General features: G+C 39.0%; 1 protein-coding gene across 7 annotated transcripts in view; it reads left to right on the top strand.

Moving 5' to 3' along the window:
• LRCH1 (leucine rich repeats and calponin homology domain containing 1) overlaps nt 1-18216 on the top strand; it is a 267358-nt gene that overhangs the window by 204230 nt on the left and 44912 nt on the right. For 5 of the 7 annotated variants that reach the window (XM_023731580.1, XM_023731579.1, XM_023731583.1 and 2 more), the window contains exons 12-16: nt 2371-2460; nt 2566-2602; nt 5827-5880; nt 6638-6710; nt 10206-10310. In XM_023731580.1, coding sequence (XP_023587348.1) covers nt 2371-2460; nt 2566-2602; nt 5827-5880; nt 6638-6710; nt 10206-10310 — 359 coding nt within the window. The remainder of the gene's footprint in view (nt 1-2370; nt 2461-2565; nt 2603-5826; nt 5881-6637; nt 6711-10205; nt 10311-18216) is intronic. The other 2 variants (XM_023731582.1, XM_023731581.1) reach the window with 1 other exon arrangement.

Below are 18216 nucleotides of genomic sequence, written 5' to 3'. Positions count from 1 at the left end.
CCTATGGGACAGTTCTACTCTGTCCTATAGGGTCGCTATGAGTTGGAATCGACTTGACGGCAAGAGGTTTTAGCTAGGGATAATGGAATTCCCGTGGACAAAATGTTTTTAAGCAAGACAGTATATCCTGTATCATGTAATAACTAACTTACCTGTTCACCAGTTACTGCCCATTAACCCTGACTCATGTCAACCCCATGTGTGTCAGAGTAGAACTGTGCTCTCTAATAGGACTTTCAGTGGCTGATTTTTCATACGTAGATCTTCAGGCCTTTCTTTCAGGGTACCTCTGGGTGAACTTGAGCCTTCAACCTTTCAGTTAGAAGCCAAGCGTGTTAATCGTTTGTACCACCCAGGGACTCCAGTAACTACCTTATCACTAGAGAAATAGATGCAAAGCTTATCCCTAGTAAACTTTTCAGGAGTCTTGGGAAGTATGAAGGTGGTGTGGTCTTACATAGGGTGAACATTGACATGATCCCACAGCAGTTCTTGGAATAAGAAAAGGGTGGTCAGTGAATCCCAGTGTGCCTGAGAGAGTCTACCAGCCATGTTTAGTTGGAGTCAGGTTAACTGTGAATGGCTGAAAAGCTTCAGTGATTGATTTGAAAAGCATTTCAATTCTGTGGACATTAGAGTGCTTAGAGAGTGGCAAGATCTTCAATGTGTGCCTTGGGGGATATAAAGTTGAACAAGGCACAGCCTTGGCTTTGTGAGAACTTAAACTGTGGTAGCTAGAGATTGCCTTGAGCAGTTATTTGTAAGTGTAATTATTTAAGTGCTTGAAATGGAGGCAGCCAGTTCCCATGGAGTCAGTGCTGACTCATTGTGACCCCATGTGCATCAGAGTAGAGCTGTGCTCCGTAGGGTTTCCAATGGCTGATTTTTCAGAAGTAGTTCACCAGGCCTTTCATCCAAGGCACATCTGGATGGACTTGAATCTCCAGTCTTTCAGTTAGCAGCCAAACGCATTAACTGCACCACCAGAGACTCCAGGTGTAAGTACCAGTGGTGTGGAAATCTGGACCTGGCCCAGTGGTAAGGAGGAGGAAGTGACTCCTCGCCCCAGGCCTCAGTTGCATCATCCTCTTTGAGAAGTGGGTTGAAATTCCTTTCCAGCTCTGAAATATCTGAGTCCATGAGCTGCTAAGATTATTGAGCAAGCTGGAATTATGGTGGATGTGTTCCACATTGTGGAATGAAACATCCCTAAGCCACCTTTCAAGTGACTTTAGATTTGCATCTTTATGGGGTACTACTTTAAAATTATATTATGTTGTAAAACTTTACATAGATTTCATTTTCTCCATAAAATAATCCACTACTTTGGCCTTCTTAGGTCCTTCTTTTTATGCTGAAATAATTATTACAAAATGACAATTCTAATTTTATTATAATGTTTCTGTGAGCTAGTGTAATAGAACCCTGTTTTTGCTTTTTATAAAGAGAGGGCACTTCGAGAGGTCATTTATTCCTAGCTGCTTGGGACTGAATATTAGTAACAAGAAAGTTTACATACACATTGAATTTTTCCTTTATCTCATATTTTATAGATCCAGGTTTTTTTTTTGTTTTGTTTTGTTTTGTTTTTTTTTTTACTTATAGTTAAGCCACTAATCATTGGGGTAAATTTTGGAGCTTTACGTTTTATACAACCTTAACATCAGAATTTTTTTTTCTGTTTATTGCTGTCCTGTTTTGCCTTTATCTTGTCTTCTTTTCTCAAGGACTTTTGATTGTTAGTTTGATAGCACCTTCAGTAGAAATGTATAATAACTCATTCCTGCCCTTTAAAGGGCTTTATAACTTTTATATAACTTATAGAAATTCCTGGTTTTGTAAGTCTTAAAAACAAATCTACTTCTTAAAATTGCAGGAATTCAAAAACCATATGTGAGAAAATTTCAAAAATAAAAATGCATATCAAATTGTTTGTGAATTCTTATTTTTTCAGTATTAGTATATATCAGAGAGGTCTGCCTATTAAAGCTAAATGCCCTGAGACATATACTATGTCTTACTCTTAGCAACTTTACTTGTTTCTGTAAATTAATAAAGTTCTAGAATAAAATTTAGTATGTGATACCTATGAAGACTATGACTTTATCAGAAATTTCTGCTCTATAGTAGATAAGTTGGATCTAGATGACAACAGCAGATGGAAAATTATACTTTGGCATGTGGTGGGAAAATACCATGTTGTTTGAAAAGTTTATCATAAACTTTTCATCACTTAATCATAAGGATACATATAACTTTTTTATATACTAACATTTTAAACTAAATATGACCCAAAAGCAATAGAATTCATTAAAAGTAAAAGTTCAGTGAATTTACTCAGGTCTGTTGTTTTTTTTTCATATTCTTTAGGTTAAGTACAGATATTACAGAGAGAAGAGTCGTAAACCTGTATCCCGTGGAGTCAGCCGAAGCCTTAGAATTAGAATATACTGCATTAAAGTACGTTTACATTTTAATAGCAGAAATATATTTCTATTTTTACATGGAAATGTTTCCTTTAAATTTCACTTTATGTCTTTCTTTTTTTCCCTCTTGTTCCCACAGTGGTCAGATGCAGCTGGAGACATCTCCGCTGTGTGAGGTAAGGCTGCACTTGGGTTAGCCAGAGCTCTGTGCAATATCCTGCCACAGAATACTGGCCGCCATGTTCTGTAGAGATTCATCAGGAGATAAAGGGTTTGTTCACCAGGGAAGTGCTCAGATTTATTTAAGATGCATTGTTCAACTTTTCCATGAGTCGGAATCGACTCGATGGCAACGAGTTTGGTTTGGAGGCCTGGTGGCGCAGTGGTTAAAGCTACGGCTACTAACCAGAAGGCCGCAGTTCAAATCCACCAGCCGCTCTTTAAAAACCCTATGAGGCAGTTCTACTCTGTCCTATAGGGTTGCTGTGAGTTGGAATCGACTCCACAGCAACAGGTAGTTTTTTTGTTTTGTTTTTTGTACCCTCTTTAGTTTTTGTGCCTGCTTATTACATACCAAACCAAAAAAATCAAACTCATTGCCATCAAGTCTATGCCAACTCCTGGCGACCATGTATTATAGAGTAGAGCTGCTCCATAGGGTTTTCTTGGCTGTAATCTTTGTGGAAGCAAATCACCAGGCCTTTCGTCTGCAGTGCCACTGGGTAGGTTCAAACCACTAACCTTTAGGTTATCAGTCAAGCGGACTGTGCCACCTTGGGACCATATTATACTCCACCCGCCTTTAAAGATGAGAGTTGGCTGCTGTCGGTAGTTTCTCTAAATGCTTACTGTGTGTGAGACTGTCTCCTGGAGTGAGGGGGTGGCAACCCAGATAGAGAGTGCAGCTGTGTTGAGTCAGGAAACTGGAGGGAGGACCGTTCAGTCCAGCTTTTACAGCCCAGAAAGAAGTCTGTTAACCGGCCAGATAGAAATGAACTAGTAGAAAGGACTTCAAAGATAAGAACAAACCATTTGGGAAATTTCCAAGAGGATTAAAAGAACATAATGAAGAGAAAACTGCTGGGGACCCTGGCGGCAGGGTAATGGTAGGTTGGGTAGTGTTAACGTGGGGTTATGTTTGGGTGGCTGTAGAGAAAGCAGTTTTGACATAAAACTGGAGATGAGCTTAGAAAGTTCCAAAGAAAGACTAAGTTACCCAAGTCATAGTGAGATTGGTTTGAGATGGTGACTTGAGAGTGAAACATAGGTTGCAACCTATTCCATCCCTTCATAGTGAATGGGCTTAGAATGACTGATTTAGGTACTGAGACTGTGGGCAAACCAATTTCTAGCCCTTGAGGTGTTGCACATGAACAATTTCACACTCTTAAAAGCTTATTGATGCTGAACTGACAGCATGTGATTTGCCGGGTAATGTGGGGTCCAGGCAGGTGCATTTATTCAAAGCTCTCAATGTGATTCTGTGTGTTTGGGAATCAAGTCTCTGTGCTGAAGAAATATGGGGAAAAGAGAGGTAAAGGCAAAAAGCCATGTTCCCAGAGAGTATGGATGGTTGTTAGGTACCGCGACCTGGAATTAGGTCAGGTATCAGTCCCAGCTCAGACTTGCTAATTATGCAAATCACAGGTTTTAGCCTCTCTGAGCCTTACCCTCGTTTTCCATAAACTGGGATGATAATAAGACCTGTTGTAAGCATTAAATGAGATGATTCAAGAAAGATCTCACAACATAGGGCACCCAATAAATCTTAGCTGCTATTGTTATTCTCCCACTCTTATTGTCTTTGGTGTGGTGTTCAGGCAAAATCACAGGCCCAGCTCTTTCCCTGGGTGAAGGCATCATTGCCTCACCCAGCAGTGGAGCAACAGGGAACCCCTTGTTGCAGCTGCCCTGGGCCCACTCCAGTCTTCTCGCCATCTGAGACAGGCTGTTTCTGATTCTGTGCAGACCTGCTTTTTTTAAGGGGAAATAATTTTCAGCTTATAAAAGCTCACAAATACATATATGTAATAAGAAACACCCATATATCCTTTACTCATATTTACCAGTTATTAACATTTTATCCCATTTGCTCTATCATTTCTTCTCTCTCTCTCCCTCTCCCCTTCTCTGTTACACATACACATAGTTGTTTCTTTTTTTTTTCTGAATCATTTGAGGCTGAATTTCATCAGCCATACCCCTTAAGCCCTAAATATTTCAGTGTGTGTTTCCTAACAATATGGATTTTACCTTTCATAATAATATCCCACTTATCAACCTCCTCATAAATTTACGTTGATATTGTATTTTCATCTAACATGTCATCCATATTTCATATTTGTCAGTTGATGTAATAATGTCCTTTATGTGTCCTTTTGGGAGCAGATTGCCAGGTCTTTCTTCTGAGGCACTTCTGGGTGGACTTGAACTGCCAGCCTTTTGCTTAGCAGCTGAGCACATTAACCATCTGCACGACCCAGAGTCTCCAAAAAAGAAAGCAGAGCTGCACAGAATAAGCTAGGGTGTGCCCACTGTGGGCCCTTCCTGTGCTGGCCTAGGATTCTGCCCTCCGTCGGAGTACCAGGTCACCCCCATGGACTCAGCCACCCCATAAACAATAATGACTTCCAAATCTATAGCTAGCCCCCAGTGTTCGGATATGTATGTACAGATGCTGCTGACCTTTTCATCTCCATCCCCCTTGAGTTTCTCATTCTCTGCCCGGCTGAACTAAAGCTGTACTAACTTCCCACTTAACTGCTCCCATATTCCCTGTGGTGCTCAGTGACACCATCACCCACCCAGTCAGTCCTGCCGGAAGCCAGGATGTCCTGAACCTTCTTCCATGGCCAGTCCCAGGTCCTGCACGTTCTACCTCAAAAAGTTTCTTAAATCTCTCTCTTACCTAGTGGTTGCCAAAGCAAACTGATGCTCAACTGACAGCATGTGATTTGCCCAGGTAATTTGGGGTCCAGGCAGGTGCATTTATTAAAAGCTCCCAAAGTGATTCTGTGTATTTGGGAACCCCTGCTGCCTTGGACCATTTCTAAAAACCTGTAATGAAAATGGATGTACGGTGGGGGCAGCAGGCAGCTTGATAACCTCGAAGGTAAACTGATGTTCAGTGAGGCACTTGGGACTGAACTCTGCTCCTGGAATCCCTCACCTTCGTTTGTGTGATAGTTCAGATAGATTTTTCTATGAAGACAGCTTTGTATTTTTAGAAAATGTAAGTGTGACCTACTTGGCTACTTAATACACCTAATGAATTAATTTAATGTATCCTCATCACGTGCCTATGTGCCGGGCATGTGATGGAAGCAAGAAAGATGCGGTTCTTGCCTCGTCAGTTTTACCGTTCAGCGGAACATACCATGCACTATTTTCCTTCTTTAAGGTGCAGAATGATCTAACATCACGGAGTAATGGGAGCCAGTATTCTCCAAATGAGGTAAGGTTCCTGAAGGTGAAAGAAAGCTGAGGTATTTCATGATGGCCAAATTGCCATGTCTTTTACAGAAAGACAGACACTAGGACTGTTGTAATTAGCTGAGTATTGCAGATTCTCTGGGAATCAGTCTCCCTCTCGTTAGCTCCCATAAGCCGTATCTGCCCCTATTCATAATCAAAGATTAATTTTTATAAGATATATTAAAAAACAAACAAACAAATATGGGAACCTCTTTACTGAGTGGCTTTGTCCCAAACAGAATGAAAATTGCTGTGATAGGCAACATTTGGAATGTCTCGTTATCCGTAAATGATTCAGGGTGGTTTCCCTGTAGAGGAGACATCTGTTCATTGTTGTCTGTTTCCTCATTGTGTAGCATTATGAGAGTCTTCATCACGGGTGCCCGGTTTTGGATGTAGGGGTGTGTGTGTGTGTGCATGTGCATGCATGCTGAAATGCTCACACACACACCTGTGCTGGGGGAGAAAACGATTGCTAGTTTTGCATGATTATAAAACATTTTTCTAATGAGCAAAGAAAAAAAATGAATGAATCCCAAAAAAGCAACTTTTTTTTTTCCTGCTACTGGAAACACTTTCCATGTGAAGATACATTTATTATCGTAACTTTTAGCCAGGACTTCATCACACAGCAGCAAATGCAAAAATGTCGTGGTTATGTGATAATCCTTGAACCCAGAGAAGCATGTCTGGTTCTGCTCTAGTGTTGTAAATTTCCTTTCCTTCTAACTCCACAGATGAGTGAGAATTCCCCTGCTGTCTCTCCTACCACAAACAGCACAGCTCCCTTTGGCCTGAAGCCTCGATCAGGTAAATTACAGCCTGAGCCTGTTCTTACACTGGAGAGGAAGCATTCCATGGTTTCTCATTAGCCTTGTAAATTTATACGTGATTAGTGTGAACATCTTTGTCAGCTCTGGCGAGTTTGAATCTTGGCATCAGAACCCTGCTACAGCTTGGGGAGTCCAGATTTGGGAGCTTTGTTTTTATCGATTCAGCTGTTTAGTCCATGTTATCAGTAATGAATTACCTTCTTTGGAATCAGAATAAAGAAGAAAAAAGGTGGTGTATGTGTGTGTTAAAACAAAAGATCATACTGAGCCAATAACAGAAATTGATTGAAGTTTATTTAATACACGATTTGCGAATTGGGGTGAATTTCGACTAGGGAGTCAAAAATGTTCCAAAGAGGAAAGAACTTCTAAAGATTCTTATACCCCATCTTATATGACATTGCCATGGAAACAGGGCCAGAACAGTGTTTACATAAAAACATTTTACCCTGAAACACGGCTTCTATCTGACCTTGGAGTTTCTGTTTCTCAAAACTGACTGCACATAGGTAACTCTTCGCCCAATGCCCAAGGCAAAACTGTATTTACTAATTTATCTAGACCGTTTTGACTCATAAAGGTGACTTTAAGAAACCAATTCTCTCAAGGCTCAAGGTTCAAAAGAACATCTCAGGGAAGTAGCTTGTGGATGTGTCACCCCACCTCCATGGAACCCAGAAATCTGGATTTGGGGAGAATTAAACGCCATCCCTCATGTGTTAAGTGGAGAAGAAATAATCTATTGAGTTTTTTAACCCAGAGGAGATAAAAAAGCCACCCCTTTGCCCCAGTGGTTCCTGGGGCTCTGCTGAGTGAAATTTCCAGGGCAGCCTCTGGGAGAGTGGCTGCTTTCTGAGCCTGCTGGGTCCCATGTACTTACATAACAGGGTGATCATTTCAAGGCTTTTGTGAGTGGTCAGGAGTCATAAAGACTTTTATGAAAGCATTCTGCTAATATTACCTACTTTCTTAGTTTAATATTAGTATGTTCACAAAAGCAAATTATAGCAATGTGCAAAATAATTATTCATTTTAAAAAGAAGGACTATGTATAGAAATGTGGTTCTTCTGTCTGTTTTTTTTTCCATTTATTTCAAGTTCTGGTACTGTTTACCTTTTTTTTAGGTTCTTCTTTGTTTTAATCTTTTTGATTCTTTGGCTTGTAGCGTACACTCACTATTAATGCTTTTAAGCAAATTCTGTTAAAAGACTCAGACACTTTAAAGCAAAAGCTAATCAGGACCTCATATGCTCTTTGGTTTTCCAATAAAGCATTTTGGCAACAGCAGAAGTTATACATATGTATATTTTGAAGAAGGGTACCCATAGAAAAAGAACAAAGATGACACTTTTTTTTTCTAGTTTGCTCTTTTATTTTTATTTTTTTATTGTGGTGAAAATATACATAACAAAACATATGCCAAAACATGACTCTTTAAAAAGCAATTTTTTTTTTTTAAATTTCTGGAGCAAGTTATTGATCGTGACCAGGTGTAATGGTTTCCTAGCATTTTGAATGGGCCCTGAGGCAAAGCCATTTGAGAAAAATACCTTGCGTGTTCCAAGGGCTAGTGGATGTTTTACAGAGAGCCAAATGGTACATGAAGTAAAGCTCCAATGCTGGCCGCCTCATTTAGAGCACTGAGCATATGTGGCCCGAGCTGGGCAGTGGGCCCTGCGTGGGGCTTCCACTTCCACAGCGTCAGGTTGGTGCTGGGAGAAACGGAGGTCAGTCCAGGCACCCCTCCCCTCATCCAGGCCTGCAGTGACTGGATGCCGCGAACATGGTCTCTATACAACCAGGACCTCCAATTGTGCTATGACTTTCTCCTGATCCTTGCAGGCAGTTGTACACCATTTAAAAATATTTTCATATCGAGCAAATTAAAAGTTGAATAAATCTCCAAAGAACAGTATTCTTCTGAATGCACATTTTTGCAATTCAGTTTTAAAATTGTTTCTGTGATTTTTTTTTATTCCTTTTATAGATTCCAAACTCAGCTCATCAAAGTTAGGGCTTACAGTGTACTTGCTCTGTGAAACCATTTCACATTTTTTGTAGTGGTGAAAAATAAATGGAGTATTTATTCTACACAGCAGAAAACAAAGACCATTTCCTCCTGATGTGGAAATTGTGCTGGTTATTGAAAGCTCTGTCTCCTTTGTTGCTATAAATAATACTAATTTATCTTTAGAAATATCAGCTGAAATATTGGAATTTTATAAAACTAGAATGATATATTGGGATTGTGTCATTTTATTTAGTAATTTCAAATTATTGCCGTATGTATTTTTTATATTTTCTAGGAAATAATATATATATAATAATCTTAACTGAGGATCATATGATTAAGAAAGATAGAAACCATTTTTGATTGAGTAGCTCTGGAACTTTTAAAAGCCAATTAATTTTTATTTTAAAATTAAGTATGTGAATTTATGTGATTTCTGTGTTATAAATAAAAAAATAGCAAGTTGGAAGAACTTAGATTCTGAAAGTTGCCTGATAGCTTCCGTTCAAGAAACTTTTTTTGGGGAGAAGGATATTCTTTGATTTACCCCCAAAGAAACAAAATTGCATGCACCCAAATATTCATTCCTAAAACCATGTGTATTTATTTTACTAGCCCTGCCTTATGATTGAATAAAAAATTATACTAGATGTCTCCTGGACATGTGAAGTTACTATATTTAATACAATAAAAAGATATTACCATTTTCATAAATGACCAACTCAAAAGTGCTTGAAATTGATTGGCATCTGTTGGTTAACTGGGTTTGTTAAAAACCTCTACTAGTGTTGAAATTGTTTTTATATTGACCAGTATCAAAGACAGTAATGAGAGGTCTGTGTGTTAAAGGGTTGAGGAAAGAGTTGTCTAGATTCAGCTACTGATAAAGCATGCCAGTAGACTTAGAGATGTCTTTAAAGAAAAATTCTACATTTCCTTAGGAAAAAAACCATGAATGAAAAATACTGATTCTGTAATAATTTTATTTCTAAATAATAGATATATTTATACCTGTATTAAGCATTGTCTTAGGTAACCAAACTTTTTGTGTGAAACTATTTGCTAAGAGTGTTAGTTACTTGGAAAGTCTTTGAAAAAGGTATCTAGTAGGTCTTTTGCTTTTTATCTACATAATCTATGGGTACTCTTTCTTTCTGCCAACTGACATGTTTCATTAGTACTTTAAATCTGGATTTGCGGAACTATTATAATTAACAGTTATTAACTGCATGCAAAGTATATGATTGATAAGTACTAATACTCACTTTTATCATTCTTTTTATTCCATGCACCATCTTTCATTCTTCTCCTATATTGTACATTTGAAATTAATCCCATATAAATGAAATCCACTTCATTTCCATGCAACCCTTATACCATTTGTGCAATGCTGCTGCCCCTTTGGTTTTTCCTGGTCCTTGTGCAACTATACGTGGACTGGCTCTCTCGCTCTCCTGCAGACCCTGCCCTCACTCTTCCTCCTATCTCCTTCAACAAACTTACACAGGCACAAACATGGGACAGCTCTAGCTACAGCATTCCATCTGAAGGAGACAGTGACAATGGTAGGTGGCTTTGTATGTATCCTTCAATTTGCTCATTAATAAGCCAGTGGATAGACTGAACATTTCTGTGCAGCTGAAGATAATGTTCAACTGCATGCCTGGTACAGGAGATCCTGAGTAAAGGCTAGAAAAGTGCATGTGGACTGTTCTCTAGCAGTTTTTCATACTAGTCTGATTATCTTGAATAGTCTGAATTTTGGGGAGGAATTAAAAATGATTTCTGCTGTGTCTTTTCTGCTAGGGTTGTTTGGTTTGTTGCTTGTTTTCAGAGATTTGGAATTTGTGTATTTGGGTGATTTCTGCTTGCTCCTGCTTCTGCACTAAATGTATTTAGAGTTTGATCTGTTATTATCTGTGCTTACCATGTGAGATTTTAAGGTAATTAAAAGGTACCTTGTCTGATCCTAGAGTGTTGTACCAAAAATAACTTACATGTTGGGACAGACCTAAAAAGAGAAATTACTTGTCTTCTCTTCCTTTTTTTTTTTTCCAAATTATTTGCACATTTTGACTTTTGATACTTTCTTGAGTGTAAATTAATCTAGATAATATTCAAGAATTTTGGCCTGAGAATGTAGAAATTTTTGAAATGGTGTAACTTTGGCTATGTATATTTTCACCAGAAAAAAGGTCTTCCAAGGTCGAGAAGGGAGAGTGTTGACATGTTGTGGGGTTGTTAATCGATGTCATAAAACAATATGTGTACTGACTGTTTAATGAGAAACTATTTGTTCTGTAAACCTTCACCTAAAGTACAATAAAAAAAAAAAAATTAAAAGAAGAATTTTGGCCTGAGAATCAAAAGTGCAAATAAAAAATTGAGGGCACCCAGCCAAAACAAATATGGGTATCTTTTAATTTGTGCCATTAAATAGCTTAAATAGCCTAAGAGATTAAAATAAATATAATTTTTTGATCTAATACCACAATATGTTAGTCTCCATTCTAGTCTAATGCTAGTTCAAGATTTTAAACATTTTACTTCGAAATACAAAGTGATAGAAGTAATGTTAAATGATGCAGAGTATGATTTATTGGGACAAAAAGTAATGGTGAGGTATAACCACAATGCAAATACAATGGGAAGATATAGTCTCTGATAATATTTTTTATCTAAATATGTCATATGTACCGGTTGCTGTCGAGTCGATTCCAACTCATAGCAACCCTGTAGGACAGTAGAACTGCCCCTATAGGGTTTTCACGGAGCGGCTGGTGGATTCAAACTGCTGACCTTTTTGGTTAGCAGATGTAGCTCTTAACCACCGTGCAACCAGGGCTCCATGTCATATGTAATACATAGGAAATATATCCTTTAAAAAAACTTGCTGTGGTTCCTGGTCAGAATTCAACCAAAAATGCTGATCCAGTTACCTTATGTAAAAGGATAATGTAGACTTTGAAAGGTCAGTTATAAAAGGAAATTTAATATATATACACTTCTAAAATTCTTAACTGAAAAATAAATATGATTGAAAACAGCAACATCAATGAAGCAAAAGCCCTTCCTTATATCATCTTATTTTAAATTCTGAAAGTTGCAGAGGAGCTAAATGGAAACTTTGTTGATAAACTTTTCCTTTACCTAAAAAGAAAGGGGGAGGCATTTTTGTTTTTTGGGAAGCATTGCTATTTCTGGGTCTGATGTTGTTCAAGGAAATAAAGCCTGGGTGAAAGATTTATGTGTGATTTGGTATTTCCTTAGGCATGATATCTAAAACTTGAAAGCCTTTCCTTTAAGCTTGGAAAGGACTAGACATCTTATGTTAGAAACTGAATTTTTATCTTTATAGATGAACCAACTAAAGCCAGCAAGGTGAGGTGACCTGCCTGGGTCACGCTGCTAGTTAGAGGTGAAAAGAGATAGGGTCAACCTCAGACAGTCTAACTATCGGACTCTCAGATAGTCTCATCCTTACTGTGTCAATGTTTATTCTATAGTTGTTTATTGAGGACACTATAGACAAAGTACTAATCCAGTCTGCCTTCTTTTTATTAAAATCCTAAGATATCCCTAGAAAATAATCATTGTGAAATCTTTCTAAAAAGAAAACAACCTTGCCGTATTTTGCGGGTGTTTTTTCTATGAGTGAAAATTCCAGGAACTGACGTACAGCTATCATGCTGCATCACAGTAATAATCAAGGGATTGTTTTCCATATTCTGTGGCCCAGTCAGTCACGTCCAATGTTTGGTGGTTGGTTTTCCCTATTTTCAATTTTTTTTGTATAGTATGTCCTGGGCAACAGGTAATTTTTGGTTTAGAAGTGTTCTTTACAATTATTTGTGTAGCTTCCCAGATCAGATGTTTCATATTCATCTTCATTTTCTGTGGGCTAAATTTTACCTTGTGATTTGAATACATTTTCAAAAATTAAAGTTGTTATTAGTTGTCATCAAGTTGGCTCCAACTCATGGTGACCCCATGTACAACAGAACAAAACATTGCCTGGTCCTGTGCCACCTTCATGATCGTTGGTACGTTTGAGCCCATTGTTACAGCTATTGTGTCAGTTCATCTTATTAAAGGCTTCCCTTGTTTTTGCTGACCCTCGACTTTTATCAAACATGATGCTCTTCTCTAGCAATTGGTCTTTCCTGTTGATGTCCAGCACCGTACTGGACAATGTTCTGTTGTGATCCATAGGGTTTTCATTGGCTCATTTTCAGAAGTCGATCACCAGGCCTTTCTTCCTAGTGTATCTTAGTCTAGAAGCTCTGCTGAAACCTGTCTGTCATGAGTGACCTTGGTATTTGAAATATTGGTGGCATAGCTTCCAGCATTATAACAACACGCAAACCACCACAGTACTGCAAACTGACAGCTGCACTATATGAATCCACAATATGTGAGCTAGTGTTGCAAGAGGAATGTTCGCCTGTTCCTCTTAAGTAGGAGATCCTACTCAATATGTATCTTGGCATTTCCAAGCTAATTACCACATCAATTTTGTTTCCTCACATTTTCTCCTTTATCCAATATCCAGTTATCTTTTAACCTTTGTGGATGAACGGCATGTTATTACCATATCAACCCCATAGAATGTAACTTGCCCCTCCATTGATTTTTTTTTTTAATTCTTTACTATTTTTGGAGTTCTGGTGGCACAGGGTTAAGAGTTACGGCTGCAAACCAAAAGGTCGGCAGTTTGAATCCACCAGCTGCTCCTTGGAAACCTTATGGGGCAGTTCTACACTGTCCTATAGGGTTGCTCTGAGTTGGAATCAACTTGACAGCAATGGGTTTGGTTTGGTTTTTTTTACTATTTTTTTGTAAAGTTGGCATTTTTATACCTCGCTCACTGTCTTGCTTTATATTAGCATTTTCCTTTCATTTCGATTCTTTCTAATATTTCATTCCAAAAATATCTCACTTTAAATTCCACATTTTCTCTAGAACTCATTGTGCAAAGAGATTTTTACAAATGGCAAACTGTCCAGAAAGTTCTTAGGAGTTTGAATTCCCATGTCCCCAAAGTTCTGTCTCGTACTGTGGCTGAGGAGGAGGTGGAAGTGTGGATGCAGTCTTTGCACCCCTGGGACTGGATGGACCTCTTCCACTTAAGTGTCTTCCTACCTTGACAAAACCTAACTTCCGCTGTTTCCCTTGCTCTTGTGTCCTCGTCCTGCTCGTCATGTGTCCTCTTCGCCTTCACTTTGAAGGCAAAAAATCCTTCGTCTCTGCCTCTCTTCTTTTGAATGATTTTCCCTTTTTCATTTGCCATGAATTGATGAGTGCTGATTTACATTGATTTAAAGTTTATTTTTAAAATATCCCCAGAGAATGGACAGACCCACCTTGGGCCAGTTTCCAGACATTTTCTCTAATTCATTACAATAATATTGCACTACAGGTGTATTTTCCCCTGAGGAAACTGAAGATGTGAGAGGTTTCGCAGTAGTTCCTAACCCTGGCTTCACATTAGAATCACCCAGGCATTTTTAAAACTCTAGATGCCCAGCCCCTACACTCAGAGATGCTAATTTATTTGGTCTAGCCTGGAATCCAGGCACTGTAAAGTTTTTAAAGCTCTTTATGTGATGTTAATGAGCAACCAGGGTTAAAAGCCACTGGGTTAAGTAAATAGTCCAAGACCACAGAGATGAAGTTTGAACACTTTGAGGGCAGGGAATGCATCTAATTCATTTTTGGACACCAGAAGGAAATGAATGAGCTAGTCACATTTCTGATTCGCATTAGCCTGCATTGAAAGCCCATGATGTTTTCTCAAAGCCACCAGACTGCTGCTCTTGAATTTTTATATATTAAACTTGACACCCGTTACAGGTTCTTAACTTTAAAGGAAACCACTAAAGAACTCAATTTGGCTGCTAACTAAACGATCGGCAGTTCGAATCCACCAGCCGCTCCTTAGTAACCCTATGGGCAGTTCTCCTCTGTCCTGTAGGGTCACTATGAGTTGGAATCCACTTGATGGCAACGGATTTATGTTTTTTCTTTGTGTGTTTTTTAGTGGTCTTTTGGAAAACCTCATATTTCCACACAGAAATCTCTCATTGAGTTAAATTTAGGTAATAAATTTTAGTAATACAGGACTGATCATTTTTGTGCAAAGAGTGCATTTCATGTAATAATTATAAGTAGCATTTCAGGCAGTTTTCAGAGCAGTGGACATTGGTTGTGTCACTGAAATATATTCTTACAACAATTAGAGAAATGGTTTGTTTGCACATCCTCAAATTTCTAGTCAACCAACCAGTTGCTGTCGAGTCGATTCCAACTCATAGCAACCCCACATGTCAGAGTAGAACTGCGCTGTGTAGGATTTTCAATGGCAGTGACCTTTTGGAAGTAGATTGCCAGGTCCGTCTTCCAGGGTGCCTCTGGGTGGACTCAAATCTCTACCTTTTGGTTAGCAACTGAGTGTGTTACTGTTTGAACCACCAGGGACTCCTCCAGGTATCTACTGAATGTTTATTATGTCATAGGCATGGTGCTTGTTACTGTGGATACATCTCAGCAAAAGACAGACAAGATCTTCTTTTTCATGGAACTTTTATTTCAGAGTCTAATGCATTTAGACCTGGAAACGAAGCTTTAAGAAATTTCTCATGAGAGGAAAAATTTAGGTAACTGATTATCGGGATAGAATAATCTTCACTGCAGAGATACTGTCTAAATAGACTCGTCATTGAATGAGGGAGTTTTTGAAGCAATTGTTTCATGTATTCATATGACAAGCTCATCCTGCCCAACTCACTGCTTTGTGACGGGTGGGTTTGAGAGTGGGGGGTGGGGTGGAGGGTACACATTGAAAGCAGACATAAACAGTCATAAACATAATGGAGAGAAACATCTATACTGTGAAGTGGAGAGTGATGTGTGTGCCATAAGAGACACAGATAAGAATTTTGTAAGTTCATAGGAGACAGACATTATTGCCAGCTCCGGGGTGAGGACAGGGAGAAGAGTGGAGGACGAGGCAGAGATAATGGAAAAACCAGTAGAATTTGGCCTGTACTGCAAGGAAGAAAATAAAACTTGGGGAAAAACAAAAAAACTCAGGTACTATAATCAGAGCTACCTTTTGATAGTCCTAGTATAATTACCCTGTCATGACAAACCTGCAAAATAAGCTAATCACTGTCATGTTCAGTATATTTATTAGCCTAAAGGAGTTTGTTTTAAATTCTCAAGTATTCTAGAAAAGCCATGGTATTACAGTCATGGTTTCCAATAATTTTATGTGCATATGAAGTGGTCATGTGGAAAACTACAGTCCAAGTGTGTTTTAACATTAATCGCCTGACATTCATACAGCAGATACCCAAGCATGCATTTTGTATTTTTAAGGCGCAAAGGAATTTAAGATGAAAAGGGATGCTAGGAAATTAAGACGCAAACACTACTGCCTGATCCGGATACCTCACGGAGGGCCCCAACGAGGCATAGATACTTGAACTGCGTGCTGTTGAACAAAAGCTCACGGTTCATTTAACTTCCTGACAGTTTCATACTCGGAATGAAGTCTGCCAGTAAAAACATATTAAAAATATTAAACATGCTGTATTGGATAAGATTACCCCCAGAAAAAAAAGCAAAGGAAAATATAACCTCCAAAGAAAACATTACCTTCGTGTAAACAGTGTTGGGGTGCCGCTTGCTGGCTGTGTGTGTATTACCCATTTCTATCCACATTCCTTGACTTCTTGGGTAAATTTAGTTGACTTCTTTTCTTTGGGAGTGTGGATTCATTCTATATTTTACATTTTGATGTATCTTCTGGTTACTACTCTTAAATGGGTAGTTTTTGTATGGCTTTATATGGTGAAAAAAAAAAAAAAGGTGCTGTCAGGTCGACTGCAACCCATGGTGACCCCATGGGTATTAGAGCAGAACTGTGCTCCATAGGGTTTTCAGTGGCTGATTTTTCGGAAGCAGATCACCAGGCCTTTCTTTTGAGGCACCTCTGGGTAGATTCAAACTGCCAGCTTATCACTTAATAGCTGAGTGCTTAAGTGTTTCCACCACCTAGGAGCTCCTTCTAGTGTAAAAGCAAGTTTAACACATTCTTCATTTCTTTCCACGCTTCTTAATTTGTCGGACTTTTCTCTACTTCCCAGTTTTCCCCTGCTGGTCTTGCTTGAAGCAGTCGGTCTCACTTCCTGTGGGGTCGAACTTTTTTGGGCCTTGATGGCAGCCTCCTGAGACACACTTTTGACTCTCTTTGCCTGTGACATCCCTGAGTGGGCCTGCAGCAGAGGCCCTGCCCACAGGCCGACTCCTGTTTCAGGCTCCAGAAGATGTTAACATGCATTATTAGATCGTTCTCTTTCGCCATTTGCTTGGTCTTAACTGTAAGTCAGGGGTTTATTCAGATGCTTCAACTCTGTAGTCTTCATAGAGCATCAGAATGCTGATTTAAATATCCTAGAACCAACTGGAGCTCTGGTGGGGCAGTGTTAAGAGCTCAACTGCTAATCAAAAGGTCGGCAGTTCGACCTCACCAGCTGCTTCTTGGAAACCCTATGGGGCAGTTCTGCTCCGTCCCATAGGGTCGTTATGAGTCGGAATCGACTCAACAGCAACAGGTTTGGTTTTGGTTTTGATCAGAACCAATTGAGAAAGAAAATACTGAAATGCGAGAGGTATAATACAAGCCATTTATTAAGGTGGTTTGGCTCAAAGGTACAAATTGAGATTTAAAATGTCATAGTTGGGTGAGGACAATTGATTATATGGTATGGACTCAAATCTTTTTTTCAAAGAATTATTATTTGTAAACCAGATTTAATTTTTAAGAACCCAGTAGATTGAAAAGGTCTCCAAAGAACCACATTAAGAGATGTTCATCAGGATAGCATAAACGTTGCATCCTCTTCTTATTCTACATTTTTTAAATTGTGGTGATTGAAACTAGTAGAATTGCAGTATGCCAGGGCATCTTTCTGTGTGGCTTTAATTTTTAAAACTGGAGTTCTTTGCCCCAGAATTTTTGTAGGACTTCCCCCACTTTCCCCAACACACACAGGCTTAAGGTCTGCAGGACAGAGGAACCAAAAACCAAATATGGCTCAGAACAGCTCCTTCGCCCCCTCTTGTGTGCATGGGAAGTCGACAGCCTTAATAGGATAAAAACCTCAAAACCAAAAAACCCGAACCTATTGCCATAGAGTCGATTCCGACTCATAGTGACCCTACAGGACAGAGTAGAACTGTCCCATAGAGTTTCCAAGGGGCACCTGGTGGATTCAAGCTATTGACCTTTTGGTTAGCAGCCGAGCTCTTAACCACTGCACCACCAGGGTTTCCAAAAACGTCAAGGAACGTAAAAATGCAAGTTTAAATCAACTCTCAGCCTTGTATCGTGGTAAAAATTAAGACCCTTGCTATTATCACTCTGCCATATGTAAAATATTGTGTATCTTCTTTATTAGTCTTTAA

The sequence above is a fragment of the Trichechus manatus genome, unplaced genomic scaffold, assembly GCF_000243295.1.
Source record: "Trichechus manatus latirostris isolate Lorelei unplaced genomic scaffold, TriManLat1.0 scaffold00044, whole genome shotgun sequence".
NCBI classification, from domain to species: Eukaryota; Metazoa; Chordata; class Mammalia; order Sirenia; family Trichechidae; genus Trichechus; species Trichechus manatus.
The sequence above is the reverse complement of the archived record's forward strand: the minus strand, read 5'-3'. Positions and strand labels throughout refer to the sequence as shown.